At 37.6% G+C, this 25,912-nt stretch overlaps 1 protein-coding gene across 3 annotated transcripts in view; it reads left to right on the forward strand.

The window, feature by feature from the left end:
- The window catches only part of MCF2L2 (MCF.2 cell line derived transforming sequence-like 2), a 227,575-nt gene that overhangs the window by 35,323 nt on the left and 166,340 nt on the right, over positions 1-25,912 (forward strand). For all 3 annotated transcript variants that reach the window (XM_029939799.1, XM_029939801.1, XM_029939800.1), the window contains exon 3: positions 5,694-5,808. In XM_029939799.1, the coding sequence (XP_029795659.1) occupies positions 5,694-5,808 (115 nt within the window). The remainder of the gene's footprint in view (positions 1-5,693; positions 5,809-25,912) is intronic.

Raw genomic sequence — 25,912 nt, forward strand, 5'->3', positions numbered from 1 at the left:
GAAGTTCTTAGTAGACTTTTGGTTATGCCTCATCCTGGAATTGTGTCATGTAGCCATTTCTGCCAGCAAGTAAGTCAGAAAAGGCAAACATTTAGCTTTTAAACAGCTACAGGAGAAGATGGTCAGGGAGAGGGGGTTGGTTATAAATTAGCCATTTATCAGTGTCTACTGTAATACCATTCCTCAAATTAAAAGGAATTATCATTTTCTTTTACTTTTAATGGTTATTCCCCCCTTGGAATCATTGTCTGAAGTTTCTTTTCTCTCTCATATACCATCTTTTAGAAATAATTAATAATGAAGGCATAAAATACTCTTAGGCTAATGGAGTCCACCAGTGGAGCCTAGGGTTGGTAGAGGTGGAGTTCCCAGGGGCAAGTGGGAAATTCTTACTAAACAATGGAGAATTAAGGAACTGATCAGAGTCAAACTTACATTTAAATCAGAGATAGAGTTTGTAACTTGACATCAAGGAAATGAGAACCAGTGCAAGAAGGTGTAGGGGGCAGTATTTTTTCAGAGAAATATAATGTGACTCTGTATGTGTTTTTAAAATTTCTAATAACCGCATTAAAAAAACAAAAAGGAAATTAATCCTAATAGCATTTTAATTTAGCCCAGCATATTTAAAATATTATCCAACATGTCATCAGTATTCACAATTATTGTTGAGATACTTTACTTATTTTTGTACTAAGTCTTGGAAATCTAGTTTATATTTCACTCTTATAGTACATCTCAATTTGAGCTGGTCATATTTCCAGTGCTCAACAACCACATATGTCTAATGGCTATTGTATCGATCAGTGTAGACTATAGAAATTGTCCTCAATCATGTTGGTCTAAATTCCTTATTTTTATCACAAATGATTTGTATTGCCCCCACTGTCTTGAGTTGAAATTTGTGGATACCATGACCTGTGTTAGTGTGGACTGAACAGCTCTATGAAATACACTCCAAAGTGTATAGTAGTTCAAACAAACACAATAGAAATTTAATTAATTCTCTTGGAGCAGTTCAGCATGTACGTTCATGGCCAGCAGATGATTTTTCTCCATATTTATCACAAATGAAGGTTCCTTTCACTTTGTGGCTCATGTTACTATTTTCCATTTCGTGGCTGTTTTATGATCTGTATCCAGAAAGCAGTCAGGGAAAAGAGAGCATACTGCTTCCTAAAAGCCGCAGCTCAACAACAGCACATACCACACACCATTGACTTGAACCTGGATCACTTACATAGATACATTTAATAGCATGGGAAGCTGGCAAATGTAGTTTAGTTGTGAACTCACAGAGGGTGAATAGCTACCCCCTGTTGATGTATATATAGAAAAAAAAGAAAATAAGAAAATGTAAAGGAGAGCAGTAAAGGAGAAATAAAAGGAAAATAGACATAGTAAAATAATATGTATTTCAATATGTATTTCTAGCTATACTAGAAACAATAATAAAATAGGTGCTTGGTTGCCATGAATGTGATAGGTGTAAATGCTGGGGTGTGGTATGGGTGGTCAAGACACCCTGAGTGGCCTTACTGTAATGGTTTTCTGAAATAATAATTGTTGATCTAGTTCTGAACAAAGTTGACAAATTCTGAACAAAGTAAGTATTATCTTCCTTTAATGTGTAGGGTAGTTGCATTCCTGAAAAAATTAGTATATATTAAAACCATATACCAATAATTTATGAATTTGTGACAACACAGGTGGACCAATGAATGCTAAGTGAAAGAATCCGACAAGGAAAGGCAAATACTTTATGATCTTACTTGTAGGTGGAATCTTAAAAAAATGAACTCATAGAAACAGAAAAAAATTGGTGGTTGCCAGAGTCAGGGTGGGGGTGGGGAAAATGGAGGAAAGTGGTTGAAAGTACACAATTCCAGTTATAAGATAAATAAGTTCTGGGGATGTAATGTACAGTAGTTAACAATACTGTATGGTGTATTTGAAAATTGCCAAGAGAGTAGATCTGAAGAAAAAAAAGTTTCAAGGTGATTTGTGAGGTGTTTACTAGCTAAACTTATTGTGATGTCCATTTTACAGTATATATGTTAAATCATTATATGTATACCTTAAGCTAAAAAATGTTATATTATGTCAATTATATCTCAATAAAATGGAAAAATATTTAAAAACCCTTCATTATTATTATGTATAAAACAGAGTTTATAGGATCTAATCACTATAGATGGGTTTTTCACTTATATAGAGTTTCTATTAAGATATTCAGAAATCACACAGGATATGGGACAGTATTATGGAGGACAGATTATTTGATAACCCAGACCCTGAGATTTCTAAAGTGCCTCCCAGGACATGGTATTGCCATTTCCCCAGCTGAAATCAGGTTTTTTTTGGCAGGGAGAGAAAAGGAAAATGAGTATTGGAAGGCAAATAGCATTACTATTTGCCTAGCCTCACTCTCTCTTTAATTGTTGGTCTTCACCATCTTCTGTAGGATTTGCTGGTGTTCTAAATTCTCCCGTATAGGACAGAAGTCTCAGACTCTCCTGGGAACAATTTTATGTATTCCAAGTACTTACTGCTCTTTTCTGTAGTAAACCTTGTCCTCTTCCATTTAGTGAACAGGTAAAAATTATGCCAGGAGTACTGAAATGTATTTTATTTAAGTCACCATTTTACTTACTTCCAAGTAATTTGGTTTTACTTTCTTTGAATAGAATTTCTTTGGCATACTTTCACCCTTTTGCATTTCCACATTTTCTCACAAGGGGGCACTGAGTGCCTTGCTGTGGGTTGTCAATGGCTGTTTCAAGGCTTAGCTTTGTTTCCTTGGTGCTTCTGTCTGCTACGTTTAATGTTCAACCACAGGTGGTGTTCCCAGTTAACCTTGAGCCTCTCTGGTGTTCAGTATTGGTATAAACCAAGATGCAAGAACACTCCACCTATCTTTTTCCATTTAGGTGTGAAGAGCTATATTTTATAATTAACAAAAAGAGACAAAATCATTAAATGTATAATCATACCTTAATTAATATTTTTTAGGGTGTTTTGATTCCTTGAAATGTTTTAGCCATTTTCTTGGCAAATATTGGTTATGCAATTAGTACAGTGTTATAATGCATCTAAATTTAGCCTTACTGGAGATGTAAATTCCCTTAATTCGTATTCATCTAAGACTTCCTATGGCTGTAAGACTGTGAAGAGGAAAAATATAATGTTAAAGCTGATAATATCCTGATTTTTGTTTTCAGTCAATGTAATGGGGGCAGCTTAATCTCCAAGTCAAAGTTTGACAAACATTTAATATGAAGTTAACTTTTTTAAAATTTAAAATAAACATGTAGAATTATTAAAGAGCTACTTCCTGGAGAACAATGCCTAGTCATCCAGACAAGTCTCATTCCATTGTGATTGGTCTCTGAGAGCCTAACCCCATATGAACGATACCGAGAAGAGACTGGTCTAGGAAACTACAGGGCTGACTTACTCTTTACGTCATGCAAATACTCACGTCTGCTTGACAGCACATTTTTGCCTTGGAAACAAGTTTACATGGAAAGTCAAGTATTATCAGAAGATGCCAATCAGGTATGGGCTCAGAGCAGAAGAGAGGATTGGATAACCTTAATGGTGGTCATCTGATAGACTGGTCTAGAGTCTCATGATGGTAGGCCAGGTCTCTCTCTCCTTAGGATAGCATCATGACACGACACACCCGCCTTTGCTTCCCTGAGTCGTCCTTTTCTGTAATTTCTTCATTGATCCCACACCCTTATTAATCACACAATTCTCAATAAACCACACCCTGCCCTACTTCTTTCATTACATATGTGAAATACATGCAGTCATTTGTAGTTGGCTTCACTTGGGAGCCATTATTTTTCTTAAAGTGGTTTCCTCCATGTGTATTCAGCAATTCAGCTCATACCCATCAGCTAGGGCAGAGGTTCCCCAACTTAGTTCTTGGTGCCTTACTTTTTCAGTCTCAGATATATATCTCAGTCTATCTTAGTATTTTCACAGCCCTTATTGGCCAAAGGCAATACCTATCAGTTAAAACAACTTAGTTAGTCTGTATGTCCTGACAGTTTAATAGCTGTTTGGAAAAAAATACATGTAAATTGAAAGAAAAAGTAATGTTTAAATTTCATTCTTAGGTAGCTACAGTAATCTCAAACCTTGGAATGAGACTGGACATCACTGCCTTTGTTTCTTGTTCTGTATTAGTTTTCATACTGCGCTTCCTTTTTACCTCAGCAGCCACCAAAACCCTAACTGCTCAAGAATGCAATGACTTTCAAAAGAATATAGTGCAATTTAATGTTGAAATTGTGAACTATCTCATGCTAGTAGCATGCATGGTGTCTAATACATGCCAACTATTGCTATTTCCTTCAAATATTTAAAATATTCATGATTTCTGGCAAGTTCACCATGGTTCCCTGAGTACCTGAGACACAATATGGGAACCACAGAGCTATAACTCAGTCATATAGTTACATTTAGCTGCAAGGAGATGAAGAAATATAATCCATTGAATTAAAAAAAATTTTTTAATGTTTTATTTATTTTTGAGAGAGAGAGAGAGAGCATGAGCAGGGGAGGGACAGAGAGAGAGGGAGACACAGAATCTGAAGCAGGCTCCAGGCTCTGAGCTGTCAGTAAGAGCCCGACGCGGGGCTTGAACCCACGAACTGTGAGATCATGACCTGAGCTGAGCGTCTGCTCAACCGACTGAGCCACTCAGGCGCCCCATAATCCATTTAATTTAATCTAGTGGCATCTGGTCCAATGGATTAAATGTATAAAACATTTTTTAATGTTTATCCATTTTTGAGAAAGAGAGAGAGAGAGAGAGAGAGACAGTGTAAGTGGGGGAGGGGCAGAGAGAGAGGGAGACACAGAATCCAAAGCAGGCTCTAGGCTCTGAGCTGTCAGCACACACTTGAACTCATGAACAGGGAGATCATGACCTGAGCCCAAGTTGGGTGCTTAACCAAATAAATCTAGGTGCCCCTGGATTAAATATTTAAATATTAATTTTAGATTTTTATTCTTGCAGTGATGTTTTATACCTCTGTTGGTAAGTTATTGAAGGGCAGGTGGTTATTGCCTCCTTGTAGTAATAATAACCATAACAATGGTCCATATTTATTAAGCACTTCTATGTAATAAGCGCTCCACTAATATATTTTCACATATGTTCTCACTTAATTCTCACAATACCTTTAGAGGTAGGTAAGAATATTAATCCTATTATATAGATGAGATATCTTTGTATGAAGTCACATAGAAATTAAGTGGCAGAGCAGGATTTGAACCATGCTGATTTTAGAGCAAAACTCTCTTGACCTCCATGCTATTTTTCCTTTGATATTTAGTGACTATAAAAATGAAGAAAAACATTATACATTTTTATTGACACTAGTGTTCTATCTGTGCTAAAGGAATTAAATTAGTATTATCTTTTATACAGTAACTGTCTTTAGAGGATTTAAAAATTGAATTCTCACAATATCAGATACTTGAGCAAGCATGAAGAAGAGACTTGTTCAAAATAGTTCCATGTCAGCCTTCCCACATTCTAGTCTGAAATAATACAGATAGAAAAGGGGGAGGCCAGTATGTATCTCCCCACTTTATATTAATCAAAGTCCCTTTACCTACAGAGATGTGACATGAAAACATTTTGTTAACATCTTTACCACCCATTTTTGTTGCAGGAGGCCGAGGGAAAGACGGTGCCCCCATCATCACTTTTCCAGAGTTTGTGGGATTCAAACACATCCCAGAGGAAGACTTCTTGAATGTCATGACCTACCTGACTAGCATCCCCAGGTGAGCTGAACACAGTGTTTTGCTGGCTTCTCGGTTACTTTTATTCTGAATTTCCCAAGTGGCAAGGCTGGGTTGAGATGGAATCTTCACTTTGTGCAGCCCACACTGGTAGGTAGCTTGGCCAATTTCTCTGATGTATCTGTCACAGACAAGGGATAGGGGACGAGGCTAGAAAACAGTGATAAGTGAGTGTCAGTTTTGACTATGATGCACCCATAGGAGGTACTTAAACATTGTTGAGTGAATGAAACATTGGCTGAACAGCTAATGCTGACTTTGCCCCTTCAGGTTTATTGCTCTAGATTAAGGTGATCCTAGCTTTCTAGGGCCTGTCATCTGGCCCTTTGCTCATCTGTGATCTGTCACTTGTCATCTGGCCATTGCTCAAGGAAGTCAAGCCATGTTAGGAGTCATTTAGTTTATCTCCTGTAAATTAGGAATTCTTCATGTTCAGATGGAGAATCTAAGGCACAGAGCAAGGAAAAAAGGCTGGGAATAAAACCGTGTTTGTAGCTGAGACCATGACAGAGATGTTTTTGGGCATCTGCTGTTTCTACTCTCCCTGGCCTGAGCCTTACACCTTTGTCCAATTGAATCAGTCAGTACCCAGGCCTCCAAGGGGTAGAGTGTGGGACAGAGTTCATATTGGTGACAACCATTTTACAGACAAAGATAGAGCTGGAAGTGAGGTTCAGACCCAACTTTTTGGTAGTGCTGTGTCCACTCTCCAGCCAGGAAAGGCCCTGCCCTCCATGGGTTTATAGGACTTATGATATCATCTCTTACTTAAATTACTGTGATGGGAATTCACACAACAGCCATGTATGTGCTGTTTTGCTTGCCTTCCATCTGCTTCATGCGATTTGGGGGTCAATACCAGCTTTGTCATTGAAAGGCCACCTGCAGTTTCATCTCACCTGTGGAGATTAGGAAGTTGAATTGTTTGCTTTAACCAAAGCCATGCTAAAAGATTTGTTTTTGTTTTTGTTTATCACTCTTCTTATTTCTTCAGAGAGGACTATGGGTTTTCTTTTTCTTTTTCTTTTTTTAAATAGTTTATTGTCAAATTGGTTTCCATATAACACCCAGTGCTTCTCCCCACAACTGCCCCCCACTATGACCATCACCCCCTCACTCCCTCCCCCTCCCCCCTCAGTCCATGGTTCATTTTCAGTATTCAGTAGTCTCCCTTGATCTGTGTCCCTCACTCTCCCCTGCTCTCTTTCCCCCTTCCTCTCCCCATGGTCCCCTGCCAGGTCTCTCCTGTTAGACCTATGAATGCAAACATATGGTATCTATCCTTCTCTGCCTGACTTATTTCCCTTAGCATGACACCCTCAAGGTCCATCCACTTTGCTACAAATGGCCATATTTCATTCTTCCTCATTGCCATGTAGTATTCTGTTGTATATATATATACCACACTTCCTGATCCATTCATCAGGTGATGGACATTTAGGCTCCTTCCATGATTTGGCTATTGTTGACAGTGCTGCTATGAACATTGGGGTACATGTGCTCCTATGCATCAGTCCTTCTGTATCCCCTGGGTAAATCCCTAACAGGGTTTTATTTTTCAATGCACTTATTCAAAGTGTAGTGCTTAAATTATATTTCACTAATTCCTTTCTTTCCTTCTTTTGATCCCTGGAAATGGTATATGTTATGCAGACACAGAGGGATTTGGGGTTTTGTTGGCTTGAAGGAAGGATGCTGTATGTCTCTGGGCTGTGCTTACGCAGTTCTCTCTGCTGAGCACTTTTCCTGTCCTTCTTGGCCTTCTAGACATTCATCAGCCTTCAGTCTGACCTCATTTCTTCAAGGAATCCTTCCCTGACTTCAGTTCTGCTCTTACAAACTCTTAATTTCCACAGATTCCTGAGCTTACCTCTTATATAACACTGTAATATATGGAAATTATTTCTGCCTTTCCCATTAAACTGTGAATGACTCAAGAGTGGGGGCCAATGCTTTTGTTTTGTTTTCTTATTTTTGTTTTTTTTCCATTTATCCCTACCTTGAGCATAGTGTGCCCTGCGCATAGTAGACTCTCAAGAAGTATTGTTGGTAGAATTTCCAGTTCTGATAGAATTCATTTCAATCAAAAAAGAATATTTGTTATAGAGTAAGAAGGAGGCTGCTGACAGAGAGAGGAGAACCTCAGTCCTCACTCCTTATTCTTCTTCCATGGGGAGCCGCAAAGGATGAGGTTGAGCAGGGAGGTGGGCAACAGGTGGAAATGCCCCCCCATTCTCATTATATTTGTTTAAAACTCACTGTTTCATTTTTCTGAATCCCTGGATTCAGTCATATGCTACACGAAATGGGTGGTTTTCATCTTGTCCTTGTAGCCCTTTCTGAGCCACACTGAGGAGCATACACTGAATGTCATCTGAACCAGTGTGGAGAGAAGCATTGAGGGGTAGAACCCCCATCTCCCAGATATAGAAGATAAGACAAAACAAGGGGCTACTGTTTTGGCTTGGTGTCTTTTTTTCTGTTCTATGTTCTTTATATAATTTCTGACAAATAGGGAGTTTTTTAGTTTCCTAGAAAGCTGTTTGTTTCTTGAGAAAGAATAGTTATGTGACCAGTGACTCCCCTTTCCTCTTCTTGGCATTTGCTCATACCCTCTTGCTGCCCCACCCTCTTTCTTTCAACATAAAACAGGGTAAGGAAGCCCAAAAAGTGTATTTGATTGAACCTTGCTTTCCAGGTTCCATTTCAGGTTTAAAGAATGAAACCAGCCTTGTTTGTTTTATTATTCCTATTTTCACAGTATGCATCTCTCTAGGTCCTACAGTGGTAACCAGGCAACAGAGCCCTTCCCAGGTTGCAAAATGTTTTATAGGCAGTTGCTGGAGGGCTCATGACGCAGAACAAGGAAGAATTATTGCACTAGAAGAGGAGGATGGCAGGATACCCAGGGTGGGGAAAGGATATCTCTGTGCCTGAAATAAGGACCTCTCATTGTGGCTGGGTTGGGTGAGTGAAGAAAACTTCCCGTGGCAGCTCATTCTTCACCAGATCTTTGCTGAGTGCCATCAGTGTGGATGGTGTTATTAGGTGCTCTGGGGGACCAACAAGGCCATAAGACAATAAGTCTTGAACCTCAGGAAGCTCGTCACATGACTCTGTTGTCATGAGATTTTGTGAAATATGCAAACAAAATACTATAGATGACCAGAAGAAGAAAAGTCACTTCAGACAGGAAAAACAAGGAAAACTTAAGGAATGAAGGTAGAAACATAGGTAAGATTTCCACAGGTAGATATGGAAGGCAACATTCCAGAAAGAGGGAATAGGTGGTGTTTAAGAGCTCTGGACACAGCCCAAATCTGGAATGAAATCCACATTCTATTGCTCACTAGCTGTGTGATCTGGGGCAAAACATTTGACTTATATTTCCAGACCCCCCTGGATTTCAGCGTCTTAAAAAGAGTATGTTTGGGGGATTATAGGCCATCCAGGTTGATCAGAACAGAGAGGGGCTCCTTTTCAGTAGTGAGAAATGAGAGCTGAAAAGACATTTGGAAGCAGACTAGGCAAGGCCTTTCCCATCAAGTTAAGTAGTTTATACTTAGGAGGAGGAGGTTGGAGGTTTTGAGGTGGAGAATGACAACCAGATTAATCTGGTGGTGGTGTGCAGAGTGGATCAGACGGAGTCAAGAAAAGGAGGCAGGGAGTCTGATTAGGGGCTTCTAGACTGGGCTGGGTGCAAAGTGAAGGGGTGTGAGCTAGTGTGTTGGCAGGAGGACTGGGTAGAAAGGAATGGGCTGACAGAGCAGGCATTGGGGCTGATCGGGGTCGGGAGGGGGAGAGGGAGAGTGAGAAACTAATGGCTTTAGGAATTGTATTCACAGACAGATCTTACTGTTTGTCTGGACAGGTAGAATTGAGCCCCTGTTTTAGTTTTCATTGTCTCATCTTGTTTTATTTTGATACTCTGCCTGCCTCTTCCTTACCAAAAGTATGTGAGGACTGTGGTTCCCTAGCATCTTACCAGGACATTAGCATTACTTGGGGGAGTTTTAAAAAATCCTGATGTCCAGACCAGAACTCAGACTACAATCAGAGTTTTTCAAGGTGTGACCTGAGCTCCAGCAGTGATCCTCGGGTGATCCCAGTGTGCAGCCAAGGGTGAGATTTACTGTGCTGGGCGCTGTCAGGGAGACACTGTGGTAAAAGAGAAGGGGCATTTGAGGTGTGAGGAGGAAAATGTGGACTCAGGCTTAGCTTTGGGATAATATGTGGTAGTGGGGCATGTGGGGAGGTTAAAAGACAGAGCGAGAGAAGCACCCAATCTTTTACTTTTGCCTTCATAGTTCTGTATTTCTTTTCTTTAAATGCAATAAAAGTCAATAATTCTATTTCCAGAGCTTCCCTGACTCTGGGATATCTTTGTGAATTGTATGTAATACGTAACTATTGAATTATAAATCTTCCCACCTGGATCTCATGGTATATATATATATATATATATATATGTATGTATATATATATATAAAATGTAAAAAGTATCATTGCCACATCATCATTATGTTTCCAATAACAATTGAGGGCTCACTTTGGCCTATCAGGTACCATCTGCTATGTATTTATGTATACTACTAAGGGTTTTCAGAATCTACCTTATAACAGTAGCAGAATAGACCTAAGAGTCAGTGTTTCAGAGGTGTTACTTATATAAGGTATTGTCACTTAAAACATGTTTCCTGTGGCGACAGATTATAGCTAAGTGGTTTGAAAAGGCAGTAGTAAAAACATTCTGAACAACTGATATGGTCAGCTATTTTTAGATCACAGTTGTTTTTCTCAAAATCAATATTTGTATAACAGCATGGATTTTTATTACTGAATTACTCTATTCCATTTCTTCGTTTTACTCACAGTTCTGAGTTCATTATTTGAAAGGGTTGGAGAATGTACTTTTATTAGATGGTACAAGAATCATATTTCAGAACGGTGGTGAATTTTATGATTATGTACTATTTCTAAAGGATCTTTTCTATAATAAATTTGTTGAGAGACCTGTTTAAGTTTGAAAAATTCTCCTATGCCCATTTTCCTCCCATAAAACCTGATTAATAGTCTTTGAGATGAGTCATATCCTCATTTACAGTATGCTGTCTGGCATTTCTACTTTAGGAAAGGCGGGGAGAAGGACACTGTGACTATTTGCCTTATAATGAGTGTCTCCTTTGTATTAAAAGACTGAATGGGGTGCCTGGGTGGCTTAGTTGGTTAAGTATCTGACTCTTGATTTCAGTTTGGGTCATGACCCAGGGTCATGGGATTCAGCCCTGTGTGGGGCTCCACGCTGAGCTGGGCATGGAGTCTGCTTAAGATTTGCTCTTTCTCTCTCCCTCTGCCCCTCTCCCCTCTAAACAAACAAACAAACAAACAAACAAAACAGTGAATGGGATTATAACAATTTCTCAGCTTTAGAAACAAGCTCCACCAATGAAGTAAGTTCAATCTGGGCCTCTTACTGTTATGAAGGTAATAGAAAAGCACCTGTTTTTAAATGGCTTTGAATAGCATTAATTGGAAACGAGCTGCTTTGATTGAGTGGCAAGGGTGAGGTATGTTATTTCCTGGACTGGCTGTGGAATTGCTTAGCGAGATGGAATCATCTGTTTGACTTCTAAGGATAGAGGTCCAGGATGGGAGTCTTGTTGACCTGTTGCATAGACTAGGGTGGGTGGATGACTTCTAAGGATAGAGGCCCAGGATGGGAGTCTTGTTGACCTGTTGCATAGACTAGGGTGGGCGGATTTGCCTCAGAGCCCCCAGGAAGGGTGCTTTGAGAGGCCAGAACTTAGGCACCCAGCTAAGGCTCAAAATTTGAGAGCACCTCATGGATTTGTTATGAATAAATGGTAACACTGGAAAGTAAGTTTTTTATGGCAAGATAATTTGAATGAATTATTCTAGAGGGCAGAAAAAAAACATTTAATATGTTAGATTCCTGTCCTTCTCTGTGTAAGACTAGGAATCTGACAGTATTTCTCACCAGTAGGATGGCCTAGTATGTGCCTAATGGTTTTCTTTGTTCATTTGCTTTAGAATATCTTAACCATTCGGCATTGTGTCACTTGTCCTGTTCAGATAGGAACCTACTCTCCCTTTTCTGATATGTTCAATTTAGGTTTCTTTGGACATTCAAACCACAGCCTCTTGCTTGAATTTATGGGTGCTAACAGTTGTAAATATCGGCAACGTGGCCTTGTTCAGTGGCATTATTAGTTGTAAAGAAGATAATTGCCACCACCTGTAACAAAGAGCCTCATCTCCTGTATATTATATGACGTGGATTGTTTTGGTGATGGCGTGGTCTGAAGAATTGAGATGAAATTGGGCAAGACATTGAGTGTGGTATTAACTTTAAAACATGAATGTTGTTTTTTTTTTTTTTAAGTTTATTTAGTTATTTTAAGAGAAAGAGAAGGGGAGAGAGAGAGAGAATTCCAAGCAAGTTCCTCACTGTCAGCGCAGGGCCTGATGTGGGGCTCAAACTCGTGAACCATGAGATCATGACCTGAGCTGAAACCAAGAGCTGGATGTTTAACTGATTGAGCCCCCCAGGCGCCCCTGAATGCTGCTTTTTAAAAATCAAGCTTTGAATGGAGAGAGGCAACTCATCATGCCCTCTATAAGTCATTATGCGGTCAATAAAGTCTCCTAAAACTCTGTGAGCCACAGAGGGTGCTGACTTTTGCTGTTTGTTTTATTTTTTTTATTATTTATTGATTTACTAATTATTACACAGTTCTTTACTATTTATTACTTACTAGTTTAAGGGGTCCTGAGAATGATGGGGTAGGAGGATTCAGTTACTCCATAATACCTTTTTAAAAGACTCTAGACTCTAAGGTATTAGATACAAATACCTTTCTGATTGAATAAGCTTTACAATTTCATTGGGATGATAAACATTGTATTACATTTAGTAATGATGTGCACTCAATATTATCAGTCAGAATATTCTAGGTTAAAGGCCATCAAACTTTTTCTGTAAAGGACGAGAGAGTAAATATTGTAGTCTTTGCAGGTCATATGATCTCTGCCTCAACTACTGAACTCTGCTGTTGCTGAAAAGCAAATATAGATAATATATAAACCAATTGAGTGTGGCTGTGTTGCAGTAAAAGTTTATTTACAAAATGGGTGTGGAGTGGATTTGGCAGATGGACTGCAGTTTGTTGGATCCTGGTCTAGATTGGTTGTTCCCAGAAATTAGCTTACAGCAGAATCATTTGGGGAACTTGCTAAAACAAAATTGCTGATTCCATTCCAAGTTTTCTGAATCAGTAGGTTTGGACAAGGTCACATAATTTGCATTTCTAACAAGTTTTCAGGAGATGCTACTGCTGCTGGTCTGAGGACCTCAGCTGGAGAACTGTACATAGCCAATGAAGAGTAAAGCTTAGGACTTAGATTTCTTTGCTCCTGGCTTAGTTCTATTTACATTAACCATAATTTTCAGATAATATTATGGTGGTGATGTTTTGGTGCTAATTTACATATCTATGTTTTTAGTTTTTGATTATCACCTTTAGACAATATCTTGTGGTTCTTTGCTATGAAAATAAATATTGCATACTTATGATGCTTCTCTGTCCTTGCTCCTTTTCACCCCCTAATTTTTGTTAGTTACATTATTACTTTTAGATCACATAATGGTTACCATGATAAATTTAAAGAACACTGTTAACTCTATCTGGTGATGCAGCAACCTTAGATAATATCTGTTCATTTTTTACCACATATTTCCATCTTTCTTTACTCTCTCTCATCTTTCAAGTTCTTCTACCTATATACCAATTTCTTTCAGTTTGTAAGACTTGTAATGTAGTTTACATTTTTACTATATGTGGGTTTTTCTTTGACTCTAGGTTGATTCTACACACAAAAATCAGTAAAATGCATTTATACATGTAATATGTTCAGACCTCCAGAGTGAGAAGTGTAATTCTATGTCATTAAACCTGAGTCACTCAAAGGAGTGCTACACGTGTTAAGGCAGAATGGGTTCTCTTTTCTAAAAATCCATCAGTTGCTCAAAATTATGCCACAGTTTAACTCATTTCAGACTCAGGCAATGTCTTTTTACCTACCTTTTCCCCTGGCGTTTCTTTTCTTCTTTCTTCCTTTTTTTTTTTTTTTTTTGTTTATTTATTTTGAGAGAAAGAGAGTGCATGCGCATGCATGTGCATGTGAGCAGGGGAGAGATAGAGAGAGGGGAGAGAGTGTCCCAAGCAGACTCTGCACTGCTAGTGAAGAGCTTGACATGGGGCTTGAACCCAGGAAACTGGAGATTATGACCTGAGTGGAAACCAAAAGTCAGAAGCTTTATCCACTTAGCCACTCAGACACCCCTCCCTTGGCATTTCTAATTGTCTTTTTTGTTTGTTTGTTTATGCAGTAGCATATATCTGTATTGCATTATTAATATCTTGCAGATTCTTTATTATAGAATTCATGTAATACTGTATTTTTTTCCTGAACACTTTTTTTGAGGCCCTCTGGCCTACCCTTATAATTGCTATTATCTGAACCTGCTGCTAGTTGTCAACCTGGGATTGCTTTTTATTGTATCTCTGGGAAGGCTGTTCATTCTTTTTTCTTAAAAAAAATTTTTTTTTGGTGGGGAGGCACCTGGGTGGCTCAGTTGGTTAAGTGTCTGACTTTGGCTCAGGTCATGATCCCATGGTGAGTTTGAGCCCCACATTAGGCTCTGTGCTGACAGCGTGGAGCCTGGAACCTGCTTCAGATTCTGTCTCACTCTCTAGCTGCTCCTCTCTTTCTCTCAAAACTAAATAAGTATTAAAAAATTAAAAAAAATTTTTTTTAATTGAGGTTTAGGTGACACACAATGTTGTATTAGTTTCAGGTACAGCATAGTGATTTCATTTTCACTGGAAAACTTTCAAGTTGTTACTTTTTCAGAAAGGGTGTATGGCAAGTGAAATGTACAACATTTTAAATGTCAGAAAGGAGGGGTGGTGGTGGTGGTGGTGGTGGAGGGCACTTGAGGGGAGGAGCACTGGGTGTTGTATGGAAAACAATTTGACAATAAAATATTAAAAATAAATAAATAAATGTCAGAAAAATGGCTGCATTTTGTCCTCACCCTTGGTTGGCAGTTTGTCTGAGTATTAAATTTTTTATGTAAAATAGCATTGATGGTTGATTTCTAGCAGCTGGTATTAGTGATAACAAGGCTGTTCTGTCTCACATATGAGTGTCAGTCCTTCATAGGTAAGCTGTTTCTTTCTTTCCATAGGAGGCTTTTGTTTTTTGTTTTTTTTTTCCCTTAGGTTTTGCAGGTTTGAAATTTCATACTTTTTCTTTCATTCTACTGGGCCTTAAAACTGGAGGTTTAAGTCTGTCTTAGGCTAGAATTTTTTTTCTGTTTTTCTTTTTCTTTTAAATCATATTTTCCCTCCAAGTCTGTTTTCTAGCTTCTGGAACTCAAATTAGAGGGATATTGCATCTTCTGAATTTCTCTTCTGTGTCTTTAACTTTTCTCTCATATTTTTCATCTTTTATCACTTGACTTTTTTTTTTAAGGTAATCTCTGTGTCTCATGTAGGGCTGGAACTCATAACCCCAAGGTCAAGAGTCACATGCTCCACTGACTGAGTCAGCCAGAGGCCCCACATTTTATATATATATATATGTATATATATACACACACACACACACACACACACACACACACATATATATATATATATAGTCTGTTTGTATATATATAGTCTGTTAATGTCTTTGCTCTTTTTTCCATTGAGTTTTTTAAAAAAATTCTTTATCTTCCTCTCCATTTTTAAGAATTCTTTATGGATTAGGGATATTAGCCCTTCATCTGTGATGTATGGTATGCATATTTTCTCTTACCTTTTTATTGTGTTTCACTTTGCTTAGGATGCTTTTGGCCATGCAAAATGTTTATATCATTAAATGTATCAGTGTTTCTTTTGTTACATCTGGATTTTGAATCATTGTCAAAAGGCTTTCTTATACCTAGGTTATAGGGGAATTCACCCATACTTTCTTGTAATATATATTTCCTTTTTTACAGTCAGCTCTGATACACTTGGTGTTTATCTTTATGTGTGGTATGAGGTATAGATATAAGTTTATCTTTTTCCAAATGGTTGTTCAGTTATCCCAGCACCACTAATTTTAAGAGTAGTGATTTGAGAGTTAATTGGTCTGTCTATTCATAAGTGAGTTATACACTATTTTAATTATAGAGAATTTAAGAGTATGTTTAGCATCTGGTAAGATTAATTCCCTTTCCCCTCCAGGCCTCTTAAGCTTTACCTACTTTTTTCATTTTTTCCCAACTGTTCTTGTTTTCTTTGTGTGCATCTAGTGCTATTAAAAAAAAAGAAAAAAGAAAAGAAAAAGGCTTGTTGGTCTTTCATTGGGACTTTGTTAAATTTATAAATCAACTTAGGGAAAAGTGATATATTTATGGTGTTAAAATCATCTCATCAAAAAGGTGAAAAGTCTTTCCATTTGTTAAAATCTACTTTTATGTCTTTTAGTAGTGTTTAAAAATTTCCTGACATGGGGCGGCAGGGTGGCTCAGTCATTTAGGTGTCCAGCTTCAACTCAGGTCATGATCTCATGATTCGAGGGTTCGAGCCCCACGTCAGGCTCTGTGCTGACAGATCTGGGCCTGGAGCCTGCTTTGAATTCTGTGTCTTCCTCTCTCTCTGCCCTTCCCCTCCTCACACTGTCTCTCTCTCTCTTTCTTTCTCTCATTTGGTCTCTCTTTCAAAAATAAATAAATATGGGGTGCCTGGGTGGCTCAGTTGGTTAAGTGTCCAGCTTCAGCTCAGGTCATGATCTCACGGTTCGTGGGTTCAAGCCCCATGTCGTGCTCTGTGCTGACAGCTAGCTCAGAGCCTGGAGCCTGCTTTAGATTCTGTATCTCCCTCACTCTCTGACCCTCCCCTGCTCGCACTGTCTCTGTTTGTCTCTCAAAAATAAATAAAAAACATTAAAAAAATTTAAATAAATAAATATTTTAAAAATATTTAAAAAATTTCTTGACATAGTTTTGTACATTTACTGTTAAGTTTATTCCTGGGTATTTCATCATTTGTTGCTATTATAGATGATATATCTCTACCCATTATATCTGTTAACTGGTGATTTTATTTTGTACTGTCTTTATAGGTTTAGATATTAATGTCATTCTTGCTTTATAAATAGTATTTTGAAGTTTTCTTTCAGTGTTTAAGCTCTGAAACAATTTTTGTGGCATTGGGATTTTATGTTCATTGATGATTTGAATTCCCTTCTGAAATTCCTCTGTAGATCTGGGCCTTGATAACTTTCTCTCTTTCCTCTATGGAAATTGGTCTGTTTAGACTTTATATTTCTATTGAGATCAGTTTTGGTAAATTATATTTTCCTAGGAAATTATTTATGCCTTAGTTTCCAAGTTTATTTGTATAGAGGCATATATGCAAAGCGCAAAGTAGTTTCTTGAAAATTTAAAGTTTCCTGTGTTTCAGTGGTTATTTTCCTTTTGCTATTTCTTAGTTTGTATACCTGTTCTTTGTCCTTTCCTCTCTCTTGATTAAGTTAGCTAGTGCCTTTTTATTTTGTTAGTTAAAAAAATGGGATTCCGATTTATTAATTAGATCTATTACATTCTTTTTCTCTACCTTATTCATTCTGCCTTTATCTTTAATACCTTCTTCCTTGTGTTTTCTTCTGTTTTTTCTATATTTTTTGTTTCTTGAGTTGAAAATTAAATTTACTTTGATTCTTTCATCTTATTGATATAGATGTTTAAGGTTATGAATTTTCTCTGATCACTTTTTAAATATATCCCATAGATTCTGATATGTAGTATTTTTATTATCACTATATTTTAGAGAAATTCTATAACTGTATTTTATATTCCCTCCTACTGAAGAGTTGTTTAATAGAAGATTTTTAAATTTTCAGGGTTTTTTTTTGTGGTCCATATCATGATCAATTTTTTTCATGTTTCATGTGTGCTTCAACTATTGAGCTTTTCATCTCTGATTGGTTCTTTTTTGTCTTCTATATCTTTATTAAGGGTCGCATTGAGATCTTCCACTCTTTTCTCAAGTCCAGTGAGTAGCTTTATGACCATCTTTTAAAATTCTCTATAAGACATATTATGTATCTCTGTTTCATTTAGGTCTCTTGCTGTGATTTTATTCTATTCTTTCATTTAGGACATATTCTTCTGTCTCCTCATTTTGTCACTCTGTCTCTTTCTATGTGTTAGGAAAGTCAGCTATGTCTCCTGCTCTTGAAACTAGTGGCCTTATGAAGAAGAATTCCTATAATGCTCTACAGTGTAATATCTCCTATTCACCAGAACCTGGTGTTTCTGGGATATCTTCTGTGTGTGTTGCATGCACCCTACTGTTACAGCTGAGTCACTTTTGCCTTTAGTCCAGTTGCCTACAAAGACTGTCTTTGCCTGTTATGGGCAGGGTTTGTTCCCTGTGTTGTTAGTAGGCCAGTCTGGAGCCGTCTTGGGCTTGAGTTGAGTTAGACCAGGCATTTGCACAGAGATGTGGTGGCATGGAACTGCAGGGTACATTCTCCATGTTGTCTACTGAGAAGCTTTCATTAGTAGGCAGGGCTTATACTAAGACCAGATGTCTGCCCCCTGTCCACTGCTGAAGCTGCATTCTGACTGATGTGTATGGTTATCTTCCCCTCTCTTCAGGGCAGGAGTCACTTTGGAGTAGTGCTGGTCTCTGTTGGGACTGCTTGCACACTGCCAGGCTTGTGGCATCACTTTGGATGGGCTGTGCCCAAGGGTGTATTGGAGGGGGCAGGTCCACAGGAGAACACCGAGTTGGAGTGTGTTATGTTAGCAAGGTTTGCGTAGGTCTGCTGTGGGAGGGCACCTGGAGTGCTTGAGAAATCCCCTGTCAGCAAAGTCACCTATGGCACCAGCAAAGTCCATAGGTCTGTTTTGGAGGCTGTGTTGGAGTGGGTGTCTGCACAAGTGTGTGGAGGTGGGGGTGCATTGTTAGTGAGTAGGTAGACAGTGTTGATGCTGCACTCATTATGGCTGGTGTCTGTGTATCTAGGTTGGCAGGGAAGGAAAGGATGCCCACCAGCTCTTTTGTTCTTGGGGAAGTCTCCCAGTGATCCCTACTCCTCCAGCACATACTCTGAGATTAGTAAATAAATCTTCTTGTACACTCCAGACATTTTTCAAACTGGTGCTTCTATGCTGCATATCAGTGGGGCTGTTTATTGTGCTGCTTCTTTAAGGATGTGGACTCAATTTCCTATTGCTCTCTCTGTTCTCCCAAAGCTGAGGCTTCTGATTTTTAAAGTTCCAACTGTTAAGTCCCATTGATTGTAAGAACTGGTGAAATTATGTCCCTCTACTTTTCAAAGCCAAATATTATAGGGATTCATCTTTTGTATGTGGGCTCTTCATGCCTTATGTGCCTGGTGTGAAGGTCTGGTCCACTTCGCTCTCTACACTCTAGGTGACCCTCCCTCCTGTGGACAGTCCCAAGGATTCCTGTGGTTCAGCTCCCAACAGTGTGTCCACCCTTCTTACCCTCTTCAGTGTGGCCTCTTTTCTACATTTAGCTATGGAGTTTGTTTTGCCAGACTTCAGGTTGTTTTCTGGCTTATTTACACTGATGTGGGTGTTCTCTAGTTGTATCTGGGACGCAGTGAGCTTAGAGTCCTCCGACTATGCCATCTTCCCTGGAGGTCAGTCTCTAGTCCATTTTACTTAGTTTTTAATTTTATTTTTTATACTTTTAAATAAATTTTATTCATTTTTCTTTGAGAGAATATAAGCAGGGGAGGGGCAGAGAGAGAGAGGGTGACAGAGGATCTGAAGTGGGCTCTGCACTGACAGCAGTGAGCCCAATGTGGGGTTTGAATTTATGAACAGAGAGGGCATGACCTGAGCCAAAGTCAGATACTTAACCAACTGAGCCACCCACGTGCCCCAATTTTAAATAAAGACCTTAGTTTTCCTACAGAGAAAATGGGAAGCAACTTTCTACTCTTGATGAGGCATCAAAGAATACAACAAAAGATGACAAAAGGTGAGGTTCTTTCTAGGTTTGATGAGAGAGGGAATATATGATGAAAATTCTGATATATTTAAGAGATCAAAACAAATTGTCCCCTATGTATTCCATCCTTAATTTGAGATTACCTCATAATCTCTTCCAAACGCTGAAAAATATCCACTGAATTTGTATATCCACGTATCCAAGAACTTGAAGTTATTACAGTATAACCTTGGTTTGCAAGCATAATTTGTTCTGGAAACATGCTTGCAATCCAAAGCACTTGTATGTCAAAGCGAATTTCCCCATAAGAAATAATGGCGACTCAGACGATTCATTTTACAACCCAAAAATATTCATATAAAAATTATTACAATACTGTAACACAACAGAAAGTAATAAGGAAAATACAAAATATAAAGAAAAATAAATGAACGCGCACTTACCTTTGAAAACCTTCATGGCTGGTGTGAGGGAGACAAGAGGGGGGTTGTTGTGTAGGATGATTTTCACTATCACTAACAGATGCTGACTACAGTACAATATTAATAAACTCTTGTCATATATGGTATTCAATGTGACTGGCAATAAGGCTACAGAGGAAAGGGTCTATATCTGCAGATAGCCTGACCTAGAATGAAGCAAAGCATTCCTAAGCTTACTCTTGAATGGAAAAAAAACCTGTCCATTGATGCTTTGAAATGACAAACATACACTAGTGTCAGTTGTGGGCACCTTCTAGTGTTCTAAAAATAAAAATCACTGAATTCTGCCAAACACTGTGGCCTGAGACTGAGCATCCAATCATGGAAGATGATCACCCACAATTCCACAGAGGGAGAAAGAGAGAGAGAAAGAGAGAGAGAAAGAGAGAGAACCATTGGATCAGTTGTGATCATGTGACATTTAACATCACGTAGTACTTGAATTGCAAGACATCACTCATTTATCAAGTTAAAGTTTATTAGAAATGTTTGGTCATCTTCCAGAACACTCACGAAACAAGTTACTTGCAATCTAGAGTTTTACTGTATGCAGAATTAGAGTCAAAGAATATTACAGTTGGAAGAAATACTTGAGATGAATTTGTGTCAGCCTGCCATTTTACAGATCTAGATGCCAAGAGAATGCTGTAAGGCTGAATGCATTTATGAATCCTGTACTTCTGAATTATAATCATATTTTTAAGAAATAGGTTAATTATTTCAACTCCATATCAGGAACAACTTTGAGGACTTCCATTCAAAAGAGAATTTCTAAAACCACGTAAGATCACAGGGTAACTGCCAACAAGCATAAATGGTCCTCAAAAGTAGTTTAATTTTCTCCAGTAAGAAGTCCCAATGGCAATATGCCAATGGACAGTCATATGCATGGAATTAGGCATTTGAGTTAGGGTTACCAAGTTATATTGGTTTTTCTGAGACTGTGTTTTCGCCCTGAAAGTGTTGGTTCCCAGGACGTTACTCAGAACACATTCGGAGGGCTGGTTACCCTACATTTGACTCAGTTCTTATAGCAATGTGGTAAAATTTCAGTTAACCAAAAAATTTTTTTATACCTAGCTTACTGAAAAAGGCAAATCATAGGAAAATATATTAACACCAGAGCTTAATTAAGGAATAAATACCACATCCACCACAAAACAGCTTCTGTATTTTGGGGTCAGACCACATTTATCTCAATCTCTTTAACTATGCTTATATTTAGTAATATTTAAAATGTCAGGTTTGACTCATTTAAAAATCCAGTTCAGTTATATTTGTTACAGAGGAGCTACTAATATTGGAAAATGAAGAAATAGAGTGTTAAAGTATTTCCATACCAAGAGTGGATGAATTTTGTGGCATGAGCATTGATTTCAGAGTCTGAAGACTTTGAATCTTGACTGTACATGGTATGTGACTTTGAGCAAGTCATTATTATTTTTTTAAACATCTCTGGATTAGTTTTCTCATCTTTAATGTGGAACTATTATTATCAACCTGGTCGTGACGATTATATTGAATAGCATTTATGCAGGTATCTAGCACATCATAGGACCTTAGTGTTAAAAAGAACAAGGGGGATCAAAACAGCCACGTGTGACTTAAGGAAATACATTGTCCAGAAACTCCATTTCCTGTGCATTTGACTTAAGTTAAGGTTTTGATGTTTCTTTTGAGCCAGATAGGGTGGAAAAACAAAACCAAACAATCCCACAGTAGTTGATAGTATTGCATGTTGTTTAGCATATCTATCATATGAGAGGACTGTATTCAAAATCATTGTCATGATTTATTATTTCTTCTTTCTGAACTAAGGTCTATACACAACTGTGTGAAGACATAGCCCTTTATGTACACAGGCATTTTCCCAGTAAGTCCCACCCTGTTTAACCAGATGCTCTGGCTCTGGCACTTGATCTGCACAGAGCTAAGAAGAGGGTTGTTGTGAGGGGCATTTGCCCTCAGTTTGGTTGGGGAGGCCACACAGGCATCAGCTCCTTATTTCATAGATCAAAGAACAGTCTGTGTTTAGGGGTTATATGTATTTGCTGAGCCTTTCCCAACTCCACCTGGCTTTCAAGCCCTAGACGTTACCATAGAACATTATTACTCAATGATTATTTGGTTTAAAGAAAAGAAAAACACTAGCCATAGCAAAATACACAAAATAAACCTGCCACAAGATGCAAGCAGTTGATCTATGAGACAAAGTTGAATGGGAGCAGTGGGCTGGGGCTAAGAGCATGAATATCGGTATCAGAGAGCTCTGAGTTTGAAATACAATTTCACTAGTGTGACATCAGGCAGGTTATTTTATTTCTATCAGCCTTTGTTTCACCTTCTATAAAATGAAGATAGCAATATTTATTGCACAAGATTAAGTGAAATAAAAAATAAATTTGCTTGACAAATAATGAGCTCAATATACAGTGGGTATCATTATCTAAAATTATTTTTTTTGTTTTTTGTTTTTTTAAAGTTTATTTTTTTATTTTGAGAGAGAATGCAATGAAGGGACAGAGAGAGAGAGAAAGAGAGAGAGAATCACAAGCAAGCCCTGGACCATAAGTGCAGAGCCTGGTTCAGGGCTTGAAATAATGAATCGTGAGATTACAACCTGAGCCAAAATCAAGTCAGATGCTTAACTGACTGAGCCACCTAGGCACCTTTATTTTTGTTACCAACATCAGGGGTTTTTTTGGTTATGTTTTGTTTTGTTGTTGTACTCTGAACAGTTTTGATCATTCTTGTGTCTCCTTTGATCAGTGCTAGACACATGTAGGGTACATGATAAGCATGGATCTTTGTTCTTAGATTTTTTATTTTTTCTTTCTCACAGCTTGAATTCATTTAATTCCTTGTTTTTTTTTAACAGTTATAATTTACATGTAGTAAAGTATATAAATCTCAACTGTAGAGCTCAATGTATATTTACCTGGTTATATACTATGTAATAGCCATCAAAAACCTTCAAACTGTGAAGGTTCCTTTCTGTTTCTTTCCCATCAATATCTGTAGCCTTATTCTCACTTATTTACACACTCCCTCAAGAAAACCACTATTTTCACTTTTATCACCACTGATTAGAAAAATTGCAAACTATTTGAAAGTTGAACAACCTTCTCTCTAAAAAAAAGTCTATGGACCAAAGAATAAGTCATAAAGGAAATTAGAAAACATTTTAAATGAATAATAACAAAACACTGTATCAAAATTTAAGCGATATAAAGCTTTAGCTATAAATATTTTTATTAGAAAAAACATTTAAAATCAATGATAAAAAAAAGATAATTACAATTAAACCAAAGAAAAAAGAAGGAAGGATATTGTGAAAGAACTCCTCTCCCCCTCAACAGCGAAATGAAACAGAAAGGAGAAAAATAATAGAGCTCCATTTTAATTCCACAGTGATCAGAAATCACTGAAATTGCAGTGACTACAATTGCAGTCATTTAAAAATTTGTTGAAATTTGCTTTATGGGCTAGGATAGTGGAGTATTTTGATAAACGTCCTGTGTATATTTGAAAAGAATGGTTGTTCTGCAGTTGTTGAATGTTGAGTTCTTCAAAGTCACGTCTATGTCCTTACTGGCTTGTAGTTACTAAGACAGAAGTCTCTACCTTTATGGATTTATCTATTTTTCTTTTAGTTCTGTTAATTTCTTACTAACGTGTTTTGAAGCAATGCTACAGTATAATGTACACCTTTAGGATTGTTGTGTCTTCCTGATGAACTGACACATGGTCAGTGTGAATCACATGTCTCTGCCAATACTCCTTGTGTTGAACACTACTTTTCCTAATGTTAATATAGCCACGCTGGCTTTCGTATGATTAGTAATTGCATGGCATATCTTTTATCATCCTTTTTCTTTCTAGCTCTGTGCCAATATTTAAAACATAATCATTGTCTCTTATAATCAAGTATTTTTATTCTAACATTATATGTCTTTTAAGCAGAGTAGTGTAGACCATTTCCACCTAATGTGATTATTGATATTGGTTGGATTTAAATCTACCATCTTGCTATTTGTACCGTTTGTGACTAGTTCTTTATTTCTCCTTTCCTGCTCTGTTAGTCTGCTCTGGCTACCATAACAGATTGCCATAGACTGGATGGCTGAAATAACAAAATTTGTTTTCTCACAATTCTGGAGGCTAGAAGTCTAAGATCAAGGTTGTTTGGGCACAAACTCTATCAACCCTTATGACCTTATTTAACCTTTATCACCTTCTTGCAGGCTCCATCCCTAATTACAGTCATATTGTGAGTTACAACGTTATAAGAATTTTGGAAGGATACATTTAGTCTACAGTACCTACTCTCTTTTGAATTATTTAGATATTTTCAGTATTCCATTTAATCTCCAATAGATTAACATCCAATCTAATAGATTGAATTTTAAGCAACGGTTCCTCTAGTGTTATAGTATGTAATCTTTTATGTATGTAATATATTTAATAATAACTTAAATATTGTTTTCACTTTTAATAGTCAAGTCTTTTAGTGAAAATAAAAACACAGTTAATATTTATCCACATATGTAATGTTTACAGCGCTCTTCATTCCTTTTGTGGATTTAGGTTTCTCTGTGGGATTATTTTTTTTCAGAGACATTCATTTTACCTATTACCTGAATAAGCAACAACCACTTCAAATGAAAGCCTCTTCAAGTATTTGCTCACTATGGAAGCTTTCTTCATCTTCAGAGTTCTCTAATATCTTTAAGAACAAATGGAAGTTTTTAATTTAGCCAGTTTGTTGTTGTTGCACCAACTGCTCTATAAACACCTTAATCTCACCCTGCATCCCAAATGTCAGTAAACCTCAGTGTTACAATCAATGTTTTGGACAATAAAGAAAAGTAACTAAACTGAAGAGGGGTCAGCATTTATTGTACAGCTCCTAACCTCTGCCCAGCAAGCTTCCATGAAGGTATTTTTTTTAAGTTTTTGATCAAATTCCAGAATAGTTCACATACAGTGTAATATTTGTTTCAGGTGTACAAGAGAGTGATTCAACACTTCCATGTATCACTCTGTGCTCATCACGAGTGCCAGCCTTAATTCCCCTCACCTGTTTCCTGCATTCCCCCCTCTGGTAACCATGCATGTGTTCTCTATAGTTAAGAATCTGTTTATTGGTTTGCCTCTCGCTTTTATCCCCTTTTCTCATTTGTCTTGTTTCTTAAATTCCAGATATGAGTAAAGTCATATGGTATTTGTCTTTCTCTGACTAACTTATTTCACTCAGCATTATACTCTCTAGTAGTTTTTTTTTTAATAAGAATTTAAGTCTTACTAATCAGGAGCTGAATCTCCTTTCCAGGCTGTTTATTTTTCTTCTACTTTCATGCTTCCAACTTTATTCAGGCTGGAGAACATCCTTGAACATTTCTTGAAGTGAATGTCCTCTGGCAATAAATTCTCTCAGCTTTGGTTGTCTGGAAATATCCTTATTCCATCTTCATTTTTAAAAATGGGCAAATAAGATGTGATGTATACACACACACACACACACACACTGGAATACTACTTGGCAATGAAAAAGAATGA

This window comes from Suricata suricatta, chromosome 5, assembly GCF_006229205.1.
Source record: "Suricata suricatta isolate VVHF042 chromosome 5, meerkat_22Aug2017_6uvM2_HiC, whole genome shotgun sequence".
Lineage (NCBI taxonomy): Eukaryota > Metazoa > Chordata > Mammalia > Carnivora > Herpestidae > Suricata > Suricata suricatta.